The sequence below is a fragment of the Sus scrofa genome, chromosome 2 (genome assembly GCF_054392235.1).
Source record: "Sus scrofa isolate SSC_HxYL_T2T_F1_AM1 chromosome 2, Sscrofa_HxYL_maternal_Yorkshire_Landrace_v2.0, whole genome shotgun sequence".
Taxonomy (NCBI): domain Eukaryota; kingdom Metazoa; phylum Chordata; class Mammalia; order Artiodactyla; family Suidae; genus Sus; species Sus scrofa.
The window spans coordinates 64,183,669-64,205,803 of NC_139384.1; the positions used below are offsets into that span (position 1 = coordinate 64,183,669).

Here is a 22,135-nt window from a genome sequence, read left to right on the forward strand (position 1 = left end):
TTTAGGTTTTGTTTGTCCTTCTTTTTTTAATTCATTTAGGTGGTGGGTTAAGTTGTCAATTTGAGATTTTTCTTCTTTTTTGAGGAAGGCCTGTATTGCTATGAATTTCACTCTAAGCCCTGCTTTTGTGGCATCCCATAGATTTTGAATGGTTGTATCTTTATTATCACTTGTTTCCAGGTATTTTTTAATTTCCCTTTTGATTTCCTCATTGACTCATTGCTTTTTAGTAGCATGTTGTTTATTCTCCTATAGTTAGTTTTTTCTCATTTCTTTTCCTGGGGTTGATTTCTATTTTCATGCCATGTGGTCAGAGAAGATACTTCAAATAATTTCTATACTCTTAAATTTGTTGAGGTTTGTTTTGTGCCATAGTATGTGATCAATCCTTGAGAAGTTTCCATGTGCACTTGAGAAGACTGTGTATTCTGTTTTTTTTTTTTTTTTGTATGTAATGTCCTGAAAATGTCAATTAAGTCTACCTTTTCTATTGTGTCATTTAGGATCTCTGTTGTCTTACTGATTTTCTGTCTAGAGGATCTGTCCATTGATGTGAGTGGGTGTTAAAATCTCCTACTGCATTCCCATCCTAACATATCTTTCCGCAGAACAGAAATTCATGGACTTGAAGAACAGACTTCTAGTTGTGGGGGAGGGAGTGGGATAGACTGATTATCTGGGGTTAATAGAGGCAAACTATTGCCTTTGGAATGAATAAGTAAGGAGATCCTTCTGTAGAGCACTGGCAACTATATCTAGTCCCTTATGATGAAGCATGATGGAAGATAATGTGAGAAAAAGAAGGTGTATATATATATATGTGTGTGACTGGGTCATGTTGATATACAGTAGAAAATTGACAGAACACTGTAAATCAGTTATAATAGAAAAACAAAAATCATTAAAAATAAAAAATAAATGTAATGTTAAAAAAAGATTTTATGAAACTTGGTCAAATAAAACTACAGGTCACTGTGAAAAATACTTAACTATCCATTTGACCATAATGACAAATTTTGCAGGCAAATACAAGCTATTAAATATTAAAAAAAAAATTTCAGGGGAGTTCCCATTGTGATGCAGCAGAAACATATCTGACTAGGAACTATGATGTTGTAGGTTCAATCCCTGGCCTTGCTCAGTGTGTTAAGAATTTGGTGTCACAGTGAGCAGTGGTATAGGTTGCAGATGCAGCTCAGATTTGGCATTGCTGTGGCTGTGGCATAGGTAGGCAGCTATTGCTCTGATTAGACCCTTAGCCTAGGAAACTCTATATGCTGTGGGTGTGGCCCTAAAAAAAAAGACCAAAAACAAACAAACAAAAAAACCAAAAAAAAACTTCGTTCTTTTAAGAGAAGGCTCGTTTTTTTAAGTAGTCCAATACCTGATGAAAACAACACAGGGAAATAATCAAATATAACACAAAATCCTAGTTTTAAGGCAAGTTACTTTTAAAAAAGGAGAAATAAAATTACAATTTCTTGTTAAAATCAGGTGAGTAAACTAATAAAATATGGTGAGTCAAATATAATAATACATTAATGTCTTACGATTCTATTTTTCACTACCTGAAATGGATAAGGAGTCTGGAGTAGGCACACATCCTCATTTCCACATTTCCTTAGGTTACCAATGATAAACCTGACCAAATCAGTAGAAATTGCCATCATTTTCCTTGTTTTGCATAATGAAATTCCCTTTGTTTCTTTTGTTCTACCTTTCTCAGGACATGTAGCAAATATGCTTACATAGGCTTTTACACTCAGATAGGATCCTTGCTAGGTTAAATAAACTTTTTTTGCCTCCTTGAAATTCTAAATAATTTTTTCTCAGTGTATGCATGTAAGCAGAGAAGTTAAAGTAGGTGGCAGTATTATCACGTGGTTGTGGTCCATCAAGGGTACCTGTACATTTTGGCCTAGTTAGCATGCAAATAGAGCAATTGGCCTGCCACCCCCTTTCCACTCACACTTTAGAATTCAGAACACCACTGGATCCCAATGGGGTGTCTACTTTGGGACCAGTGAACAGATTGGGGGTCATTATGAGTGATAGAAAATAATATTATTTTCATATAAAGTTTCAGAAAAAAATTAACAGAATGTTTTAATCTTAATTTATCTTATAATATAAAAACAGTGATAAGATCAGTGAAATGCATTTGAAATGTAAAACCACTTCTGGTTTTTAAAATGTTGACAAATTACCAAAAATTTCAAAGCACTCAATAACAAGCTATTAATTAAATTTATATTTAAAATGAAATTCAGATTTACAGAAATTCAAATCTGCCTAATGTTTTGACAACTTATAAACACCTTTAATTACTCTAGTAACTTAAGCAGAAAAGTTCTTTCAAAGTTAAAAAAATAAATAAAATCATCTAATATTAATTTCAACCTAGCTTTTATTGCCAGTGGCTGCATTTAGAGAGAATGAAGGTTTTAAAGTATAAATTTTAATAAAAATAAATTTGGAGAAAAATGAGGTCCCGAAATCTTATATTCAATAAAACTATCACACAATAAAATATAACAATTAGGTGTATATAAACCTATAAAACAAAATATTGTTTGTAATATTTATTGCATTTTATAACCAATAAATTAATTTTGGAAAAAATTCAATTATTTGAGCACCAATAATGGCACATATTTCTGATTTCTGAAGACGAGGCATTATATTTTCATTCATGCTCTGCTCTGCAAATTATGTGGAATATGATCCTTCTTCTCCATGCCACAACTAAAAGGTAACGGATATTTCAGCACTGATCACTGATGAACAGTGATAACACTTCTATCATCACTTGAGCTGATGACTTAACGGATAATGTGTTCAGACCTGTTCAGAAAAGTGACTAAACCATAACATGAATAGCTAAAGTTGCTTCGTAAAATTAACTTTCCTCAGAGACTTTCATTATCGTAAAACATGTAGTGAGTAGGGAATACAATCTCATCTTAGAAACATTATGTATTATAAGATTTTAGTGGTGACTTAAGAGGTAAAACGATATCTGCTGTGTGTTCAGGATGATTGTAAGAATGTTGGGGGTATTTCTAATTTCCAGTAATTGATTAAACATTGACTCATGTGTTATATTATTAACCTCATAATTTCCTTCATCTGTGTTGACATTTCCAGGTCCTTGATGTTGATGCACTGGTGTAGCTGATATTAAAACAATTCCCTGGAGTTCCCATCGTGGCGCAGTGGTTAACGAATCCGACTGGGAACCATGAGGTTGCGGGTTCGGTCCCTGCCCTTGCTCAGTGGGTTAACGATCTGGCGTTGCCGTGAGCTGTGGTGTAGGTTGCAGACGCGGCTCGGATCCAGCGTTGCTGTGGCTCTGGCATAGGCTGGTGGCTGCAGCTCCAATTTGACCCCTAGCCTGGGAACCTCCATATGCCGCAGGAGCGGCCCAAGAAATAGCAAAACAAGACCAAAAAAAAAAAAAAAACAATTCCCTAAACACACCACAGTAAAAGAAAACTAAGTTTGTCATTTTCCATGCAGAGTGGTATAAGGACTATGAAGTCTCAGTTAAATCTCTGAAATAGCATTTCCTTATCTTAAAGAAAATACTAAATTATACTGGTAATTATAAGTTTACTATGATAAAAACAAGTCTCAGAGTTCCCATTGTGGCACAGTGGTTACCGAATCTGACTAGGAACCATGAGGTTGCAGGTTCGATCCTTGGCCTTGCTCAGTGGGTTAAGGATCCGGCATTGCTGTGAGCTGTGTTGTGGATCGCAGACATGGCTTGGATCTGCATTGCTGTGGCTCTGGTGTAGGCTGGTGGCTACAGCTCTGATTGGACCCCTAGCCTGGGAACCTCCATATGCCGTGGCAGCAGCCCAAGAAATGGCAAAAAAAAAAAAAGACAAAACAAACAAACAAACAAAAAAACAAGTCTCCTGACATAAATTGATCTAGACATTAAGAACACATCTTTTAGAATATTTGAAAATAGGTATAAAAGATTAAAACTATTATGCCGAATGATAACTTCACTTAAGACAGTTTCAGTTGTAATTATTAAGTGACAAAGAACAATTTTTGTTGACAATATATGAGCAACAGTTAAAGCCATTTGAAATTGATGTAGAAAATACTGTAAAAAAGAATGAATTTTAAAATGTTATAAATATATATATGCAAAATATATATAAGGTAATTTTGTTGAAACATGAGTGAGTTTTTTTCTATTAATTTTATTACTGGTGCTTAATGATAAAACAATATTTTTATGACTGATGAAAGAGTTTATATACAACTGCTATTACTCATGCAAAAAAAATTGTCTACATTTTCACAGAACAGATTTTCTCAATTACTCTTCTCAAGGCCCCCATCACTTCCTTGTTTCTCAGACTATAGATAAGAGGATTGAGCATTGGGGTCAGAATAGTGTAGAACACAGCCAGAGCCTTGTCTTCTGTTGGAGTACGAAGAAATCTTGGGCGCAGATAAGTATAAACAAAGGGAGCATAGTAGAAAGTCACCACGGTGAGGTGGGTGCTGCAGGTTGAATAGGCTTTCTTCTTCCCTTCTGCTGAGTTCATGCAATAGACAGCAAGAAGAACACGACCATAGGAACATGCAATAGCAATGAAAGGCAACAAAAGAAAAAGGGAGGTGCTCACAAACACTGTGTATTCATAGAACCAAGTGTCCATGCAGGCCAGAGTCAACATAGCTGGGACATCACAGAAGAAATGATTGATTGCTCTGGATCGACAATAAGGAATATGGAGAGCATATGTGGTGTGGGCACAGGAATTGACAGAGCCAATTATCCAAGATCCTATTACCATCAACACACACACTCTTCTACTGATTCTGATAGAATAGTGAAGAGGAAAGCAAATGGCCACATAACGATCATAAGCCATAGAGGCCAAGAGCAATCCTTCTGCACCTGCTAGAGTCAAGAAGAAGAAGCTTTGAACTCCACATCCAATGAAGGAGATAGATTTGTTTCCAAACAGAAAATTGTAGGCCATTTTGGGGACAATGGTGGAGATGTAATTCAAGTCCATGAGGGAGAGCTGACTGAGTAGAAAATACATTGGTGTATGGAGATGATTGTCCAGAAATATGAGAATGATCATGGAGAGGTTGCCAAATAAAGCCATTAGGAAAATGAGAACAATGAGAACAAAAAGAAACGGGCCAATTCCTGAAGGGGGTATCAACCCCAATAAGATGAAATCAGTTGATGTTTGATTATAATTTTCCATAAGCAATTCATAAAATTTTTTCCTAAAGGCAGACACAAGTGTATGTAATTTAAGATTAAAATAATAAGCTATTTTGAAATTATTATTTTAGTCATTCTGATTTTTACTTTAAAATTACTTAAGTGCTTCAAAAAAGAATAGAATTTTCTAAATTAGGAAAAAAACTGTTGTGATCGATTTCTTGTTTATTACTTAAAATATTAAATTCAGGTAAAACTAATGTCACAGTTAATAATTGAGCTTACATATAACATTATACTCAATGGTGAAAACTTGAAAACATTTCCCCTAAAAGATGGAAAAGGGAAGGAATTCCAGTATATCACTTTAATTTACAGTCCTAGAAGTAAAATTATCTTAATTCACAAAGGACATCACCAAAAATCTCTTAGAAATAATAAAAATATTTAGCAAAGTTGCAGGATATGAATTCAGCTTTATTTGTCTCTACAGATAATACATTATGCTAAGAAGAATTTAAGAAAAAAATATATTTACCATATAATCAAATAGAAAAAATATCTTTTAAAAAGAGGTATTTAGGAGTTCCTATTCTAACACAGCAGGTTAAGGACCCTGTGCAGTTTCTCCTGCAACACACTTTCGATCCCCAGTCTGGGAATTCCATTTTCCTTGGGTGCAGCCAGAAAAAAGAAAAAAAAGAAAAAAAGAAAAAAGAGTTAACATACTTGAAAAACACTGCAACTACAAATAAAAACAAAACAATAAATTCACAAAAATTATAAAAAAAGTGGACACAAGTATAATAGAAATCATTGAAACAAAAATAGACAGGAGACGTTCCCTTTGTGGTGCAGCAGAAATGAATCTGACCAGGAACCACGAGGTTGAGAGTTCAATCCCTGGACTCGCTCAGTGAGTTAGGAATCTGGTGTTGTTGTGAGCTGTGGTGTAGATCACAAATGTGGCTTCGATCTGCATGGCTGTGGTTCTGGCATAGCTGGGCAGCTGTAGCTGGGCAACTGTAGCTCTGATTGGACACCTAGCCTGGGAACCTCCATATGCCATAGGTGGGCCCTAAAAAGACAAAAGACAAAAAAAAAAAAAAAAAAATAGGAAAAAGGAGAAACATAGAATCAACTGGAAAAAAAAGGTTTAAAATTGCTTTAAATACAGATTTGTCAATAATTACCTTAAATGTCAATGGACAGAAAGCTCCAATCAAAATACATAGGGTGACAGACTGGATAAAAAGACAAGAGCTTACAATATATTGGCCACAAGAGATTCACCTTAAGACAAAGGATACATATACATTAAAACAGAGAGGATGGAAAGATATTTCATGCAAATGGAAAAGACAGGAAAGCAAGAGTTGCAATACTCATATCAGACAAAATAGACTTTAAAATCAAGGCCATAAAGAAAGACAAAGATGGACACTATTTAATGATAAAAGGATCTACTCAAGAAGAGGGTAATACACTTATCAATATGTATGCCCCTAATATAGGAGCATCCAGAAACATACGACAAACACTAATAGATATAAAAGGAGTAATTGATGGGAATAAAATCATAGTAGGAGACTTTAACACCCCGCTTACATCAATGGACAGATCCTCTAGATAAAAATCAATAAGGCAACAAAGATCCTAAATTATAAAATAGAAAAGTTAGACTTAGTTGACATTTTCAAGACACTACCTCCAAAAATATCAGGATATACCTTCCTATCAAGTGCACATGGAACATTCTCAAGGATTGATCACATACTATGGCACAAAACTAACCTCAACAAATATAAGAGTATAGAAAGTATTTCAAGTAACTTCTCTGACCATAATAATCATGAAACTAGACATCAACCCCAGGAAAAGAAATGAGAAAAAATGTACTACACAGAGAGTAAAGCACATGCTATTAAAATCCAATGGATCAACATGAAAATCAAAAGGAAATTAAAAAAAAAACCTTGATATAAATGATAATAAAAACACAATCATTCAAAATCTATGAGATGCCACAAAAGCAGGGCTTAGAGTGAAATTCGTAGCAATACAGGCCTTCCTCAAAAAAGAAGAAAAATCTCAAATTGACAACTTAACCCACCACCTAAATGAATTAGAAAAAGAAAAACAAACAAAACCTAAAGTCACCAGAAGGAAGGAAATAAAAAAAGATCAGAGAGGAAATCAATAAAATAGAGATTCAAAAAACAATGGAAAAAAATCAGTGAAACCAAGAGCTGATTCTTTGAAAAGGTAAACAGAATTGGCAAACCTCTGGCCAGACTCACCAAGAAGAGGAGAGAAAAAACCCAAATAAACAAAATAGGAAATGAAAAAGGAGAAATATCAATGGATACTGCAGAGAAAAGGAAAAAAACCATAAGACAATGAAAAATTATATGCCAAGAATTTGACAACCCGGAAGAAATGGACAACTTTCTAGAGACACAGAGCCTGCCAAAACTGAATCAAGAAGAAATAGATCAACTGAACAGACATATCACTAGAAGTGAAATTTAATATATAATAAAAACGCTCCCTACAAACAAAAGTCCAGGACCAGATGGCTTCACAGGTGAATTCTACCAAACATACAAAGAGGAAATTATACCCATCCTACTTAAACTTTTCCCAAAGTTTGAAGAAGAAGGAACACTCCCAAAGACATTCTATGAAGCCACCATCACCCTAATACCAAAACCAGACATGTATACTACCAAAAGTAAAAGTTATGATGAATATAGCTGTAAAAATTCTCGGCAAAATTTTAGCCAGATGAATCTAGCAACATATTAAAAAGATCATACACCATGACTAAGTGGGATTCATCCCAGGTTCACAAAGATGGTTCAAAATATGCAAATCAATCAATGTCATACACCACATTAACAAAAGTCAATAACCATATATAATCTCAACAGATGCTGAAAAAGCATTTGACAGGATCCAACATCCATTCATGATAAAAAGTCTTACCAAAGTGGGTATTGAGGGAATATACCTTAACTTGATAGAAATCATTTATGACAAACCCAAAACCCAATATAATACTAAATGGAGAGAAGGTGAAAGCCTTCCTGCTAAAATCTGGAATAAGACAAGGATGCCCACTCTCAGCACTTTTATTCAACATAGTATTGGAAGTCCTAGCCACAGCAATCAGACAAACATAAGAAATAAAATGTATCTGAATTAGAGGGGAAGAGGTAAAATTGTTACTTCGTGGAGATCACATGATACTATATATAGAAATCCCTTAAGGACGCCCCACAAAAATTATTGGAATGTTGCCAGATATGAAATCAGCTTTATTTCTATAAATAGATATTACACAATACTAAGAAGAATTTAAGAAAACATTTTTTTTTTTTACCTATATGGTATGAAAAAAAAAAAAAAACCTTCTGGGAATAAACTAAAAAGGAGGCATTTAGGAATTCCCTCTGCAGCACAGTAGATTAAGGACCCTGTTTAGTCTCTGATGCAGCACAGGTTTGATCCCCAGTCTGAGAACTTCCATTTGCCATGAGTACAGCCAAAAAGGAAAAAAGAAAAAAGAAAAAAAAAAAAAAAAACAGGAAGATAATAACTTTTTTTGGAAAAAAAAAAAGTCACTGAAAGAAATTAAAAAGACAAAAATAGAAAAGCATCCTGTGCCCCTTGCTTGGAAAAATGAATATTGTTTAGAGGTCAGTAGTATAAGCAAACAACAGATGCAATGGAAAATCTATCATAATCCCAACAAGTTTGGGGAATAAATACAAAAATACATCATAAAACTATTATGGGTCTTAAAGTACTGAAAATAGCCAAAAAACCTTACAAAAGAATTGGAGAGTTGACTCTTTCTGATTCAAAAGATATTCAGAGCTATGATACTAAAAATGGTGCAGTATTGGCATAAAGACTAACATAAACCATCAAAAAATAGATATGCCAGAAAAAAATATCTTCACATATGTAGTCAAATGATTTTTTCACAAAAGTCTCAAAGCCATTCAGTCGGGATATCTTTTCAACACATATAGCATAAACCAGACATCCTAATCTGCTTAACAAAATGGGAACACTGTCTTACACCACATTCAAGAATTAAATGAATCAAAGGATTGAATATACAGCTGAAAGTATAAACTCCTGGATCAAACCATAGGGAAAAAAATCTCATGATATTGGCAGAAGGTGTGCTTTCATACATATAACATCCAAAGCATGTTATATCCAAAACTCATAGATAAATTTGACTTTCATCCAATTGAAAACTTCTGTTCATTGAAGAACTTTATTAGGAGAGTGAACAAGTGACCCTTAGAATAGACAAAAAAAAAATCAAAATATTTATCCGAAGAGGGATTGAAATATTGGAAAAACTTACAGAACCACAAACTCATCTACAGCAAGAAAAAACCTATTTTTTTTCTTTTTAGGGCCCCATGAGCAAGCCTATGAAAGCTCCCAGTCTAGGGGTCAAATTGGAGCTGCAGCTGCCAGCCTTCACCACATCCAAAGCTACTCAGGATTCAAGCAGTTTCTGCAACCTACACTGTAGCTCACAGCAATGACAAATCCTTAACCCACTGTGTGATGCTGGGGTTTGAACCTGCATCCTCATGGACACTAGCTAGGTTCATGACCACTGAGCCACAATGGGAACTCCCAGAAAAACTAATTTAAAAACAGAGGAAGCATTTGAATAAACATTGCTTCAAGTACTGTTAATACATATAGGTAATAAACACAGGAAAAGATGCTCCATGTCACTAATAGGATAATTCAAATCAAAACTGCAGTGAGAATGATATCTTTCCCTTAGGTTAATGCCTACTTTTAAAAAAAATTGAGTAAGAAAAAGAAAAAGATAGGTGTTGAAAAGAATAAAGAATTTAGAAAACATGCAATTCTGTTGGTTATGCAAAATGCCACTGTTAAAAATGCTATAGTGATTAAAATGAATAAATGAAAATTATCATGTGATCTAGGAATTGCACTTCTATGTCCAAAATATATTAAAACAAAATCTAGAATATGTATTTGTATGCCTATGTTCCTAGGAGCTTTATTCACAATAGCTAAAATGCGGAAGCAACACAAATGTCCATTGAGAGATTAATAGATAAAATATGATGTGTGTGTGTTAATATTATTACGTCTTCATAATAAAGGGCTTTCTGCTACATGCTACAACACAGGTGAAGCTTGGAGATATTATGCTAAGTAAAATAAGCTAGTCATGACAAAGCCATACACATTATTCAATATACATGGGATATCTAGGGTAGCCAAGTATATAGAAATGAAAGTGGATTGATGCTTGCTAGGGACTGGGCCGAGGGAAGAATGTAGAATTAACATTCAGTGTGTACAGACTTTCAGTTGGGTAAGATAAAAACATTCTGGGGTGACGTGGGTAAATTGTTACACAATAATGTCAATTGGCCTGTACACTTAAAAATAGGTTAAATGATAAATTTTATAGTATGTGTATTTACCACATTAAAGTCAAAAATATAATTCAAACATAACCAAAATTCATATTTGTGATGCCAAATATATTGTACAAAACCTATAGCAGGGTCCTGAACATGTGTAGGGTCCTTCCAATAATATGTGGTCTTAAGCAAACTTGCAAAGAAAAAAATGGGAGAGCAGTTATATTTTATAGCCATCATTTGGATACAACAGGATGTAGTGTATTATGCCATAGCACAATCAATATTGGTAGTTTATTCACATGTAAAAATGTAATATTTGAAATTACCAGTGAAAATATGATTATTCCCATCACATGTATTTTATATAGGGCTATCTTTGAAAAAGTTCCCATGAGGTAGTTAATATCGTCACACTCTAAATGTGAAAAAAGGAGTTGTCTTGTGTCATAGTGGGCTAAGAATCCAACAATCTAACTGCAGCAGCAGGGGTTGATTCTGTGGCATGGGCTCAGTCCCAAGCCCAGGAACTTCCACATGCCACAGGCAGGGGGAAAAAAAAAAAAGAGAGAGATTAACCACACCACCAAATGGAAACAATGAATGACTCATGATATGATATTTTATTCCATGTAGCATTTTCTGGTTACTCATGTAGTACTGTTGTAGTTACTGTCATATGATATTATTTGAAAGATCCCTACATCTGATAGGTGGTCAATCTCAACTATTGAATATCAGCCTTAAGCACTGCAAGATCTAAAATGAAAATGGTAGTTTTTTTCTTAGGTAAAAATAAATCGAATAGCTTAGGTTTTTCTCTTTTGTTTTATTTTTATCCACTGAATGAACAATAAATAACCTACTGAATGCTGCAGAATATTTTCGGTCACTTGATTATATACATTTATTTCAATACATAACAAACTATGGATTGGCTTTAATGGCATATGCAGAAATAGAAGAAATTGGCATAAAAATCTGATTTTTTTTGTTTTTTGGTTGCTGTTCAGGAGAAAAAAAAAAGCCATTAATCTGGACCCTATCTTACATGGAAAAGAAAATGAAGGTGTAAGCTTTTGTTGACAATCTCCATAATTTGGTATATTCCAGGATTACATTGCATTTGATTTTGACAGCTATGAGCTTCATATCACAACAAATGTTTTAAGGATAATTATATTGAGATTCAGAGTTTTGAAGTTAATTTACCTTAAAATATATAGTGGGGAAATTGGATTCTCAGATCGCTCTCCTATCTATCTATCTATCTATCTATCTATCTATCTATCTATCTATCTATCTATCCATCCATCCATCCATCTATCATTTATCATCTGCCTATATGTATAAATGCATTTTTCAACTACACTATCTTATCCAAAAAAATATTAAACATTTTGAAGTAATGCATCTGAAATAATATGGGTCTCTTTTCATTCAACACAAACAAGAAACAAAAAGTAAGAAAGAAAAAGAAAAAAATAAAGTCATTAAAATAGAAATTCTATATCAGTATGTGAAAGATTTCTTAAAATATAAAGTTAATTCAATATTTATAGTTTAGACAATCAGAGATTGAAATAATGCAATCTGCAGCAATATGGATGGACAGAGTAAGATGAATATCACATGATATCACTTATACTTGGAATCTAAATTTAAAATGATACAAAACAGTAATAGATTCATAGATGTCAAAATAAAATTTAAGACTACCAAAGGGGAAGTATGGCGGAAAGGAACAAATTAAATGCTTGGGATTAACAGATACACACTACTATATATAAAATAAATAACCAACAAAAACTTACCATAGAGCACAGGGAACTCTATTCAATATTCTGCGGTAACCTAAATGGCAAAAAAATCTGAAGAAGAATAGATATATATGTATGCATAACTGATTCACTTGGCTATACACTTGAAACTAACACGACATTGTAAATCAACTATACACTCCAATAAAATTCAGTATACACGATTGCATATAAAAATTTCTCAAAACAGTTAATTCAATGTTTACAACTTAGTCATTTTGAGATATTCTTCTTTTTTCTATATACTAGCTTTAACGTATTTCTTTTGATCTCACAAGTACACACATTATCTTTAAAAATGGTCTCTCAAAGCCTCTAAATGAAATCTAGTTTAGGTTTAGCTCCCAATATAAAATTGACCCAACCTAACACAATTCACTTGTGAAGGGACAACCATACGATCTGCTGTCCAATACAGTTTGTAGATATACACATTCTATATTATGAATAAAACCATTCATACGCTACCCAACATTCAAAATGAATCATAAATTATCATCTTTTGAAGTTATTTTGCATCAATTTCATTGTAGACATTTGACCTGTGTTTATATTTAGAGTTGAATATAATATACTGAAAATGAATAATTATTCACATATTTCAAGAACATATAATTTTCCAAAGTATGGTTTAATTATTAAAAAGATAAACCAGAATCACAGAGATACAAAGTAATTTATTCAAGATGGTAAAGTGAATAGTGGTAGAGGCAGAAAACATGGAAAAGTGTTCTCCAGATTCTAGATAATGCCAAACTATCCACTGAAGTACTGGTTTTTATACCCTATGCTCCCTTCAGTTTTGATCAAAACTATTCTCAAATAAAGATAATTCCTGATTATAAATTAAAGCTAGTGTGATAGTTTACAGAATTATAGGAAGACAGTGGATCCACCTAAAAACCCTCCTTGATTGGCCTTGCTGGAATTTTTTAAGAAATCTTAAATTAGATTTGTAAGGGCCTCTAAGCAACAAGACATTTTCCATGGGGCTTTCAGAAATTTGGATCACTTCTTGTCTTAACAGAATCTTCAAATATTCTAAAATGATGGACCTTCTTCAGTTGGACATTCCCTTCTCATGTGTAAGGTTGGGAAACCATTAAACCAATTACTGGATCAATTTAACAGGGAGACTTTGACTGGTTTTGCTTCATGAAGTTACAGTTACTAACATTTGACTGATCATAGAGCAACCTAAATGTTATAATAGTAATTATTTTGCATTGCTATCTGTTATGTAGAATTGACAGGATTGTAAAAGAGCTTTCAGAATCACATTCAAAGTAGCTAGATGAATGTCCTGTGGAGTCCAGACAAGCATAGTTCTCACAATATCCTGACAAGACATCCTATGTGAGATTCCACATTTGCTCAAGTATTTTAGGTTTTACTAAAGAAGAGACAAAGATGGCATAATGGCTTATATTATTTTACTGACTTAGGAATTTTACAGATAGTATTTCATAATCAAGCTATGTGTGTGTTCAATTTTGGAAGCTGTAGAGTTTGAGAACCATACATTTTATCATAAAAAGATACCTAAAATACATAATAAATATTTGTGTGTGTGGATATTTGTGTTTGTCTCATTCATATAATTTCATGAAATTTCACAATGGCAATCCATCTGCAATAAATAGGTAATTAGGTAGACAGATTTTCAAGGATAAAAACAGATGGTAAAAGCAATTCCTTCATATTTTGCTTTTCAGTGAGAATGTGTTTATTCTACTTGTATATAAAAGTAAAAAGAATTTAATTTTAAAACTAGATATAATTCTAGCTCACCTGCTTATAAGAAAAGTAAGCTAGATTAAATCATTTAACTATCTGAACCTTTATCTTTTATATGGGGCAGATATTTAAAAATGGAATATAAAAAACTATCCACTAGATAAAATATAGAAAGAGTACATGACTAGGTATAAAAATATCATTGAAGAGTAGCTGTAAATTTTAGCATCTTTGCCAGTATCACAGTCATCACCATCATTTATACTCACTGAATGTGTCATCCAAAGCAATTACATGTAGATAGTTTCTACTTTTCCCTGCATGCTTAAACCCATTTGATTTCCACCAACCTCTACAAAGTTGTTTATTCAGATGTTATTATCCTTTACTGAATATTTACTGACATACACAGGAAGTAAAAAATAAATAAAACACAACAGTTAAAAACATAAGACACTTCAATTTTACAATGTTTCTGTTTAAAAACAAAAATTAGTTATAACTAAACATATGACTATTTACTTGAATTTTTTCTTATTTTTAGAAGTTACATTCAATAATATGTGTATGTATATATACACATCCTTTAAATTACATGTAATATTTATGTAATATATATACATCCATAGATAGGAAATATTAGCTATTTTTAAACTTCACTATAAATTCCATTTTATTTTTTCATATAAAATATAGACAACCACTTTCTAAATGTGATTAGAAATATTGGATTAATAGAGAGTAAAAAACAAATAGGAACCAGATTTAAGATTACCAATGATGCCTAGTAATAACTCTTCATTCAGGAAAATAATTCTAATAAACAGGAAATAAAAAACACTCTTTTCCACAATAATTATTGAGGATTGGTATTATTAAATGTTAAGTTTATTCTTCAAGTATCACTTAAGCACATTCAAAGCATCTTCCAAGACCCTCATCTGATTTCCCATTCAGAAAGCACATTTATGAATCAGTTCCCAAATCACTTTCTGTTGTTTATATTTCTTACTCTGGATTTTGTACTGAACAGTATAGTAAAAATTCAGCCAGTCTCTGGACTTCAGACTTAATATACAGTATTCTGTTACTTCACTTTTACATAGAATAAACATAATTCCTTTCCTAAACTGATTGCCTCAAATCCTAAATGATTTTAATCAAAACAGTAACCAAAAGGAGTTCCCATCATGTTTCAGCAGGTTAATAACTCAAACAATATCCATGAGGATGAAGATCCAATCCCTGGCCTCACTCTTTGGATTAAGGACTCAGCATTGCCACAAGCTACAGTGTAGGTCACGCATGAGGCTTGGATCTGGCATTGCTATGGCTGTGGTGTAGGCCGGTGACTATAGTTCCAATTTGACTCCTAGCCTGGGAACCTCCATATGCTGAGGATACAGCCCTAGAAAGACAAAACCAAAACCAAACCAACCAAAGAAAAAATAGCAGTAACCAACAATACTAAAGCACCAATATAAGAAAATCAGCAGCTATTTCATTACACAATGTGTTTGCATGAAAATATTTCCACTTCTAAATGTAATTTATATTGTCTAAGATGTTGTAAAGCATTCTACACCTGCTTTTATCTTTCCCATTTCTAGAGGACTCATCACGGGCTTTAGATAAAATCAACTCTCCCTTCCTTCATGAATATAGTTTATCCTTCAACTCCATTTTTTCTATTAATGCTTCCATTTGATAAAGGCCAAATATATTCTTCTCATTTTTGAAGTACCATTTTAACTCATGTAAACACTTATTATATGTTTTATCATTAAGGTGAAAATTATATTCAATTATATTTCAGAATATGGCATAGTTGATGTAGGCCCATCTACCATAAGTCCAGAACAGTAGTTCATAGACCAACATCAGTAGTTGTCTTTATTAGCAGTTTTATTTTTCTACTATCATTTCAAAATCCATTATTCACTATCACATCAAATCTCCGAATTCAATAATAACATATTTTAGGTTTAAAACAATTTTGTGTCTTAAAAAATATGTTGATCAGCTGTTTATTTTTTAAATTATTTTTAAGGCTACATAATTTAGTACACATTAGTTATAATCTTATTTAAACTCACCTAAGTCAAATGAAATTCTTTTTGGTGTTTCCTGATTGAGATGACTGGATATATTTATTGCTTATTTTAAACAGAAGTACTTAATGCTTAAAAATTTCTCTTAAGCACCTGCTGAAGAGTCCCTTTTCTTGTCTGGTGAATAAAAATAAAAATATAATTAGAATTAACACCTTTCATTATATCATCACTTTCACCTATTCACTGGCCTTAGTAACTGAAAGCACTCCAAAGGTCATCATATAAACAAAGCCATTTTCTGAGTAAACTTCTTTGAAAATTTTCTAAACAAATGTTATGTTAAACTTGTATCTCTATACTTAATAGTTTCAGCACCTCCATGGAAACTCAGGAGCAACAATATTTCTAGGACTTCTTCAACTGGAGTTTTATGCCAATTCACACTTTCTTTGTTTTCTAATAGTCACATGCAAATGTCCACTGGGATTTAGCCAGTGTAGGTTTAGCCCTGGATGGCCTTAAGCCAATATTAGGAAAGGAATTCTGATAAATTCTATAGACATTTCACAAGTGAGATAAAGGTCAATTCACTAGGGAAAGAGACAAATTATGTTTGAGTTTCTTCCAATATTATTGTGTCTCTAAACTTTTGGGATCATATATGTTATATATCGTTGTTCAGTAAGTTCAGAGTAATGATATGTCTCCATATAATTATTTCCTCGTTTTGATTACACAGGTCCAAAATTTAATAAGTTAAATGAAACATTGTTAATTTAATAAAAATGTAAAATAAAAATTCTTAAAGTGCCACTGTGGGATTTACCTTTAATTTATTCTAGGTATTACATATTATCAATTATTTCAATTCCAATGGAAAATTCCAATGAATTATAAAACATCTTTTACTCATTAAAGTAAAAATTTAAAAGAATGTTATTACTTTTAAAACTTATCTTTCTGAAAATATTCCAAAAGTTCCAGAGGAAGGAATATTTCCAGATACTTTCTATGATGCCAGCATCACCCTGATACCAAAACCAGAAAAGATATCACAAAAAAGATTAAATACAAGCCAATATCACTGACAAAACTTGAAGCAAAAGTCCTCAACAAAATATTAGCAAACCAAATCCAACAATAAATGAAAGGGATCATTCACCATGGCCAAGAGGGATTTATGCAAGTGATGCAAGGATTCAATATCCATGAATCAAGCAGTATGATACACCACATTAACAAACAGAGGAAAAATTTTTAAAAATGCAGTCATCTCAGTAGATGAAGAAAAAAGCTTTTGATAAAATTCACTATACATGTATGATAAAAACTCTCCAGATTGTGGGCATAAAGGACGCCTACCTCAACATAATAAAGGCCATATATGACGAACCCACTGCTGACATCTTAAGCAATAGTGAAAAGTTGAAAACATTTCTTCTGAGATCAGGAACAAGACAAGAATGGTCACTCTCACCACTTTTATTGAACATTGTTTCAAAAGTGCTAGCAGTCAGAGAAGAAAAATAAATAAGAAGAATGCAAATTGGAAAGTAAGAAGTGAAACTCACTGTTTGCAGATGACATAATACTCTAAGACACCTACTAGAAAATCCTAAAGTTTAAACCTATTAGAACTCATCAATGAATTTGGTAAACGTTTGGATACAAAATTAACATACAGAATTCAGTTTCATTTCTATACACTAGGAACAAAATATCAGAAAGAGAAATTAAGGAAACAATCTCATTCACCATGACATCAAAAAGAATACATGTGCAAAAAACCACCTAAGGGGGCAAAAGATCTATACTCTAAACACTTTAAGACAGTGATGAAAGAAATTGAATGTGAGCCAAAGCATTGGAGGATAAACCATGTTCTTGAATTATATGAATTAATATTTTTTAAGTGATCATACTGCCAAGGCATTTTGGAGAGGCTACAAATCAATGCAACCTCTATCAAAATACCAATGGCATTTTTTACCAAACTAGAACAAATAATTTTAAAATTTGTATGGAACAATTAAAGACTCCAAATAGACAAAATAATCCTGAGAAGGAAGATCAGAACTGGAAGTATCATCTCTCTGGTTCCAGACTATTCTACAAAAGTAGAGTAAACAAAACAAGATAGAACTGGTATAAAAATAGACATTTGGATAAATTAAACAGATTAGAGAGCCCAGAAATAAACCCACATTCATATGGTCATTCAATCTAAGACAAAGGAGGCAAGAATATATTATTGGAGAAAAGACAGTCTTTTCAATAATGGTTCTGGGAAAACTGGACAGATACTGGTAAAATAACATAATTGGAACATTCTCTAACACCATATACCAAAACAAACTCAAAATGAATTAATGACCTACATTTAAGACTAGATACTCTAAAACTCCTTGAGGAAAATATAGGCAGGACACTCTTTGACATAAATTGTCACAATATCCTTTGATCTATGTTCTTGATTAATGGAAATACAAGTAAAAATAAACAAATGAGACTAATTAAACTTAAAAACTCTTAGTTAGCAAGGAAAACCATCGACAAACTGAAAGGACAATGCGTTGAATGGGAGAGAAATATTCAAATGATATGACTGATGAGAAATTAATATCCAAAATATATAAATGCCAAGCATCTGGGACATGTATATCAAAACTGTGATGTCATTTCATACCTATTAGAATGGTTAACATCAAAAAGAACACAAATAACAAATGTTTGGCAAGATGGGGAAAAAAGAGAACCCCATCTTACAGTTTAGTAACTGTTGGGGGGAATGTATGTTTGTGCAACCACTAGGGATAATGTTTTGGAGGTTTTGCAATACACTGAAAATAGAATTACCATATGGCCCAGCATTTCGACTCTGGGGTATATATCAGGAGAAATAACAAAACAAAACAAAAAACTAATTTAAAAAGTACATATATGCTACCAGCATTATGTACAACTGCCAATATATTGAAACAACCTAAGTGTCTATAAACAGATACACGGGTAAAGAAGACATATATCATATATTATTTAATATTCAGCCATTAAAAATATGAACTTTTGCAATTTGTAGCAACATGGATAAACTTGGAAGGCCTAATGCTAAGTGAAATAATTCAGGGAGTTCCCATTGTGATGCACTAGAAATGAAACTGACTAATATCCATGAGGATGCAGGTTTGATCCCTGGCCTTGCTCAGTGGGTTAAGGATTCGGCATTGCCATGAGCTGTGGTGTAGGTTACAGATGCAGCTTGGATCCCGCACTGCTGTGGCTGTGGCATAAGCCAGCTCTAGTTCTGATTCGATCCCTAGCCCAGGAACTTCCATATGCTGTGGGTGCAGCCCTGAAAATAAATAAATAAAATAAAGGAAGAAAGAAAGAAAGAATTCAGGAAGGGCAAGAAAAATGTTCTATGATATTACTGATATGTTGAATCTAAAATAATTAAAAAGCTAGTGAATACAAAAGAAAAAAGCAGACTTACAGATATAGAGACCAGGGTAGCAGTTGCCAGGGGGAGAGGGAAGCAGGGGGTAATAAATATTAGAGAAGTAAGAAGTACAAATTATCACATGTAGAATAAGCTACAAAAACAGATTTACAAGATGGGGAATATAGCCAATATTTTAAATAACTATAAATGGTATATAACCTTTGAAATTTGTGACTCACTATTTTGTACACCTGAAACTAATAAAATATTGTACAGCAACTATAATTAAACACTGATAATATTATAAAAGAGCATATCATATTTCTAAAAATATCATACAATTTCTGAAACACATACCATATATATATATACACAAACACAACATAATGTTCATTATTAATTTTTGACAATTACTAGCATGAAATTAAACACTTCTTGGAGTTCCCATCGTGGCTCAGTGGTTAACGAATCCGACTAGGAACCATGAGGTTGCGGGTTTGGTCCCTGCCCTTGCTCAGTGGGTTAAGGATCTCGCATTGCCGTGAGCTGTGGTGTGGGTTGCAGATGCAGCATGGATCCTGCGTTGCTGTGGCTCTGGCAAAGACTGGTGGCTACAGCTCCAATTGGACCCCTAGCCTGGGAACCTCCATATGCCGTGGTGCGGCACTAAACAGCAAATAAAATAAGATAATTTGTTACATAAAAGTACAGGTCACTGTGAAAAAACACTTAGCTATCAATGTACCCATAATGACAAATATTTTGCAGGCACATAATAGTTGTTAAATATTTGTTTAAAAAAAAAAAAACTTAGTCTTTTTAATAGACAAGACTCATTTTTCTTAATAATCATAGACCTGATGAAAACAACACAAGATAGTAATTATTTTTTCTTTTTTTTTTTTTGTCTTTTTTGTTATTTCTTGGGCCACTCCCGTGGCATATGGAGGTTCCCAGGCTAGGGGTCGAATCGGAGCTGTAGCCTCCGGCCTAAGCCAGAGCCACAGCAACTCGGGATCCTAGCCGCGTCTGCAACCTACACCACAGCTCATGGCAACGCCAGATCGTTAACCCGCTGAGCAAGGTCAGGGACCCAACCCGCAACCTCATGGTTCCTAGTTGGATTTGTTAACCACTGCACCACGACGGAAACTCCACAAGATAGTAATTTAATGTATCACAAAATCATTGTTTTTTTAGACACATTACTTAAAAAGAAAAAAAAAATGTAATTTCTTGTAAAAAGACGACTAATAAACTAATACAATATTGTTTATCAGAGACAATAATAGATTTAGATTAATGTCTCCTGATTTTCTCTATTTTCACTGTATGAACTGGATAGAGTCTGGAACGCACATGCCTTCTCAATTACACATTTCCTTAGGTAACCAATGATAACACCTGACCAAAACAGCAGACATTACCATCATTTTCCTGGTTTTACATCATACAATTCCCTTTGTATTCTTTCATTTTACCCTTTTCACGGCATTTTACCTTTTTGGGGCACATATGCTTACATAGGCTTTTACCCTCAGATGGGATTCTTGCTAGGTTCAATACATTCTTGTTGCCTCCTTGAAATTTTTAGTAATTTTATCTCTGAATACACATGTGAGCAGAGAAGTTATACTGGGTGGCAGTATTACCATGTGGTTTTGGTCCAAGAGCAGGACTTGTACATGATGGCTCAATTAGCATGCAAATAGAGCAATTGGTCTGGCCACCCCATGTGCACAAACACTTTAGAGTTCAGGACACCAGTAGACCCCCAGTGGAGTGTCCACATTGGAACTGTGCCCAGATTGGAGGTGGTGTTTACCACAGCAGCTATAGTTTCAGCAATGGTGGAAGTGGCCACTGCCTAGGAAAGAGGAGCTTTGCCGGGCAGGAGCAATAACTCCTGGTGGAGGTGGTGGTGACTTATGCTTCCATCCCAAACCCACTCCTAGGTCATCTACAAATATATTAAATGTCTCACTTGAGTGTCAGAATAGAAAATACTAGAAAGCTCAGGCAAGAGAGCATTTTCAGTAAATAATTACAATTTTTTACTTATTACAGAAGCTATTGTATTATTTTATACTAAAACAAAACTAATATTTGTTGCAGTAGAGCATATCAGAGAACCATTATCATTCACCATAGAGTACTCAAAAAATGGCTTTAAAAACTTTTGAAATATCTAGAAGCTTAGAATAAAATAAAATTAGTTTTAAAGATCAGCAATGGAAAATCATATTCTTTTCATGTAAAGTGTCAAAAAATTTAAAAACAAAAAATTTTAACATGAATTTACCTTATAATTCAAAAAACAGTGATAAAATGAGTGGACAGGCATTTGAAATGTAAAGCCACTTCTGGCCCTTTTTCAAAGTTCACACATTACCAGAAATTTGAGAGGAATCACTAAAATGCCATTAATTAAA

General features: G+C 33.3%; 1 protein-coding gene across 1 annotated transcript; it reads right to left on the reverse strand.

Moving 5' to 3' along the window:
* Positions 1-4,310: 4,310 nt before the first annotated feature.
* Positions 4,311-5,264, reverse strand: LOC110259750 (olfactory receptor 2L8-like). The gene has a single exon (XM_021085491.2). It carries the CDS (start codon positions 5,247-5,249, stop codon positions 4,311-4,313), a length of 939 nt encoding a protein of 312 aa, XP_020941150.1. The 5' UTR covers positions 5,250-5,264.
* Between the last annotated feature and the right edge of the window lie 16,871 nt (positions 5,265-22,135).

Excerpts from the sequence above, each read along its gene's own strand:
- LOC110259750 (XM_021085491.2), bottom strand. The coding sequence starts at position 5,249 with ATGGAAAATTATAATCAAACATCAACTGATTTCATCTTATTGGGGTTG.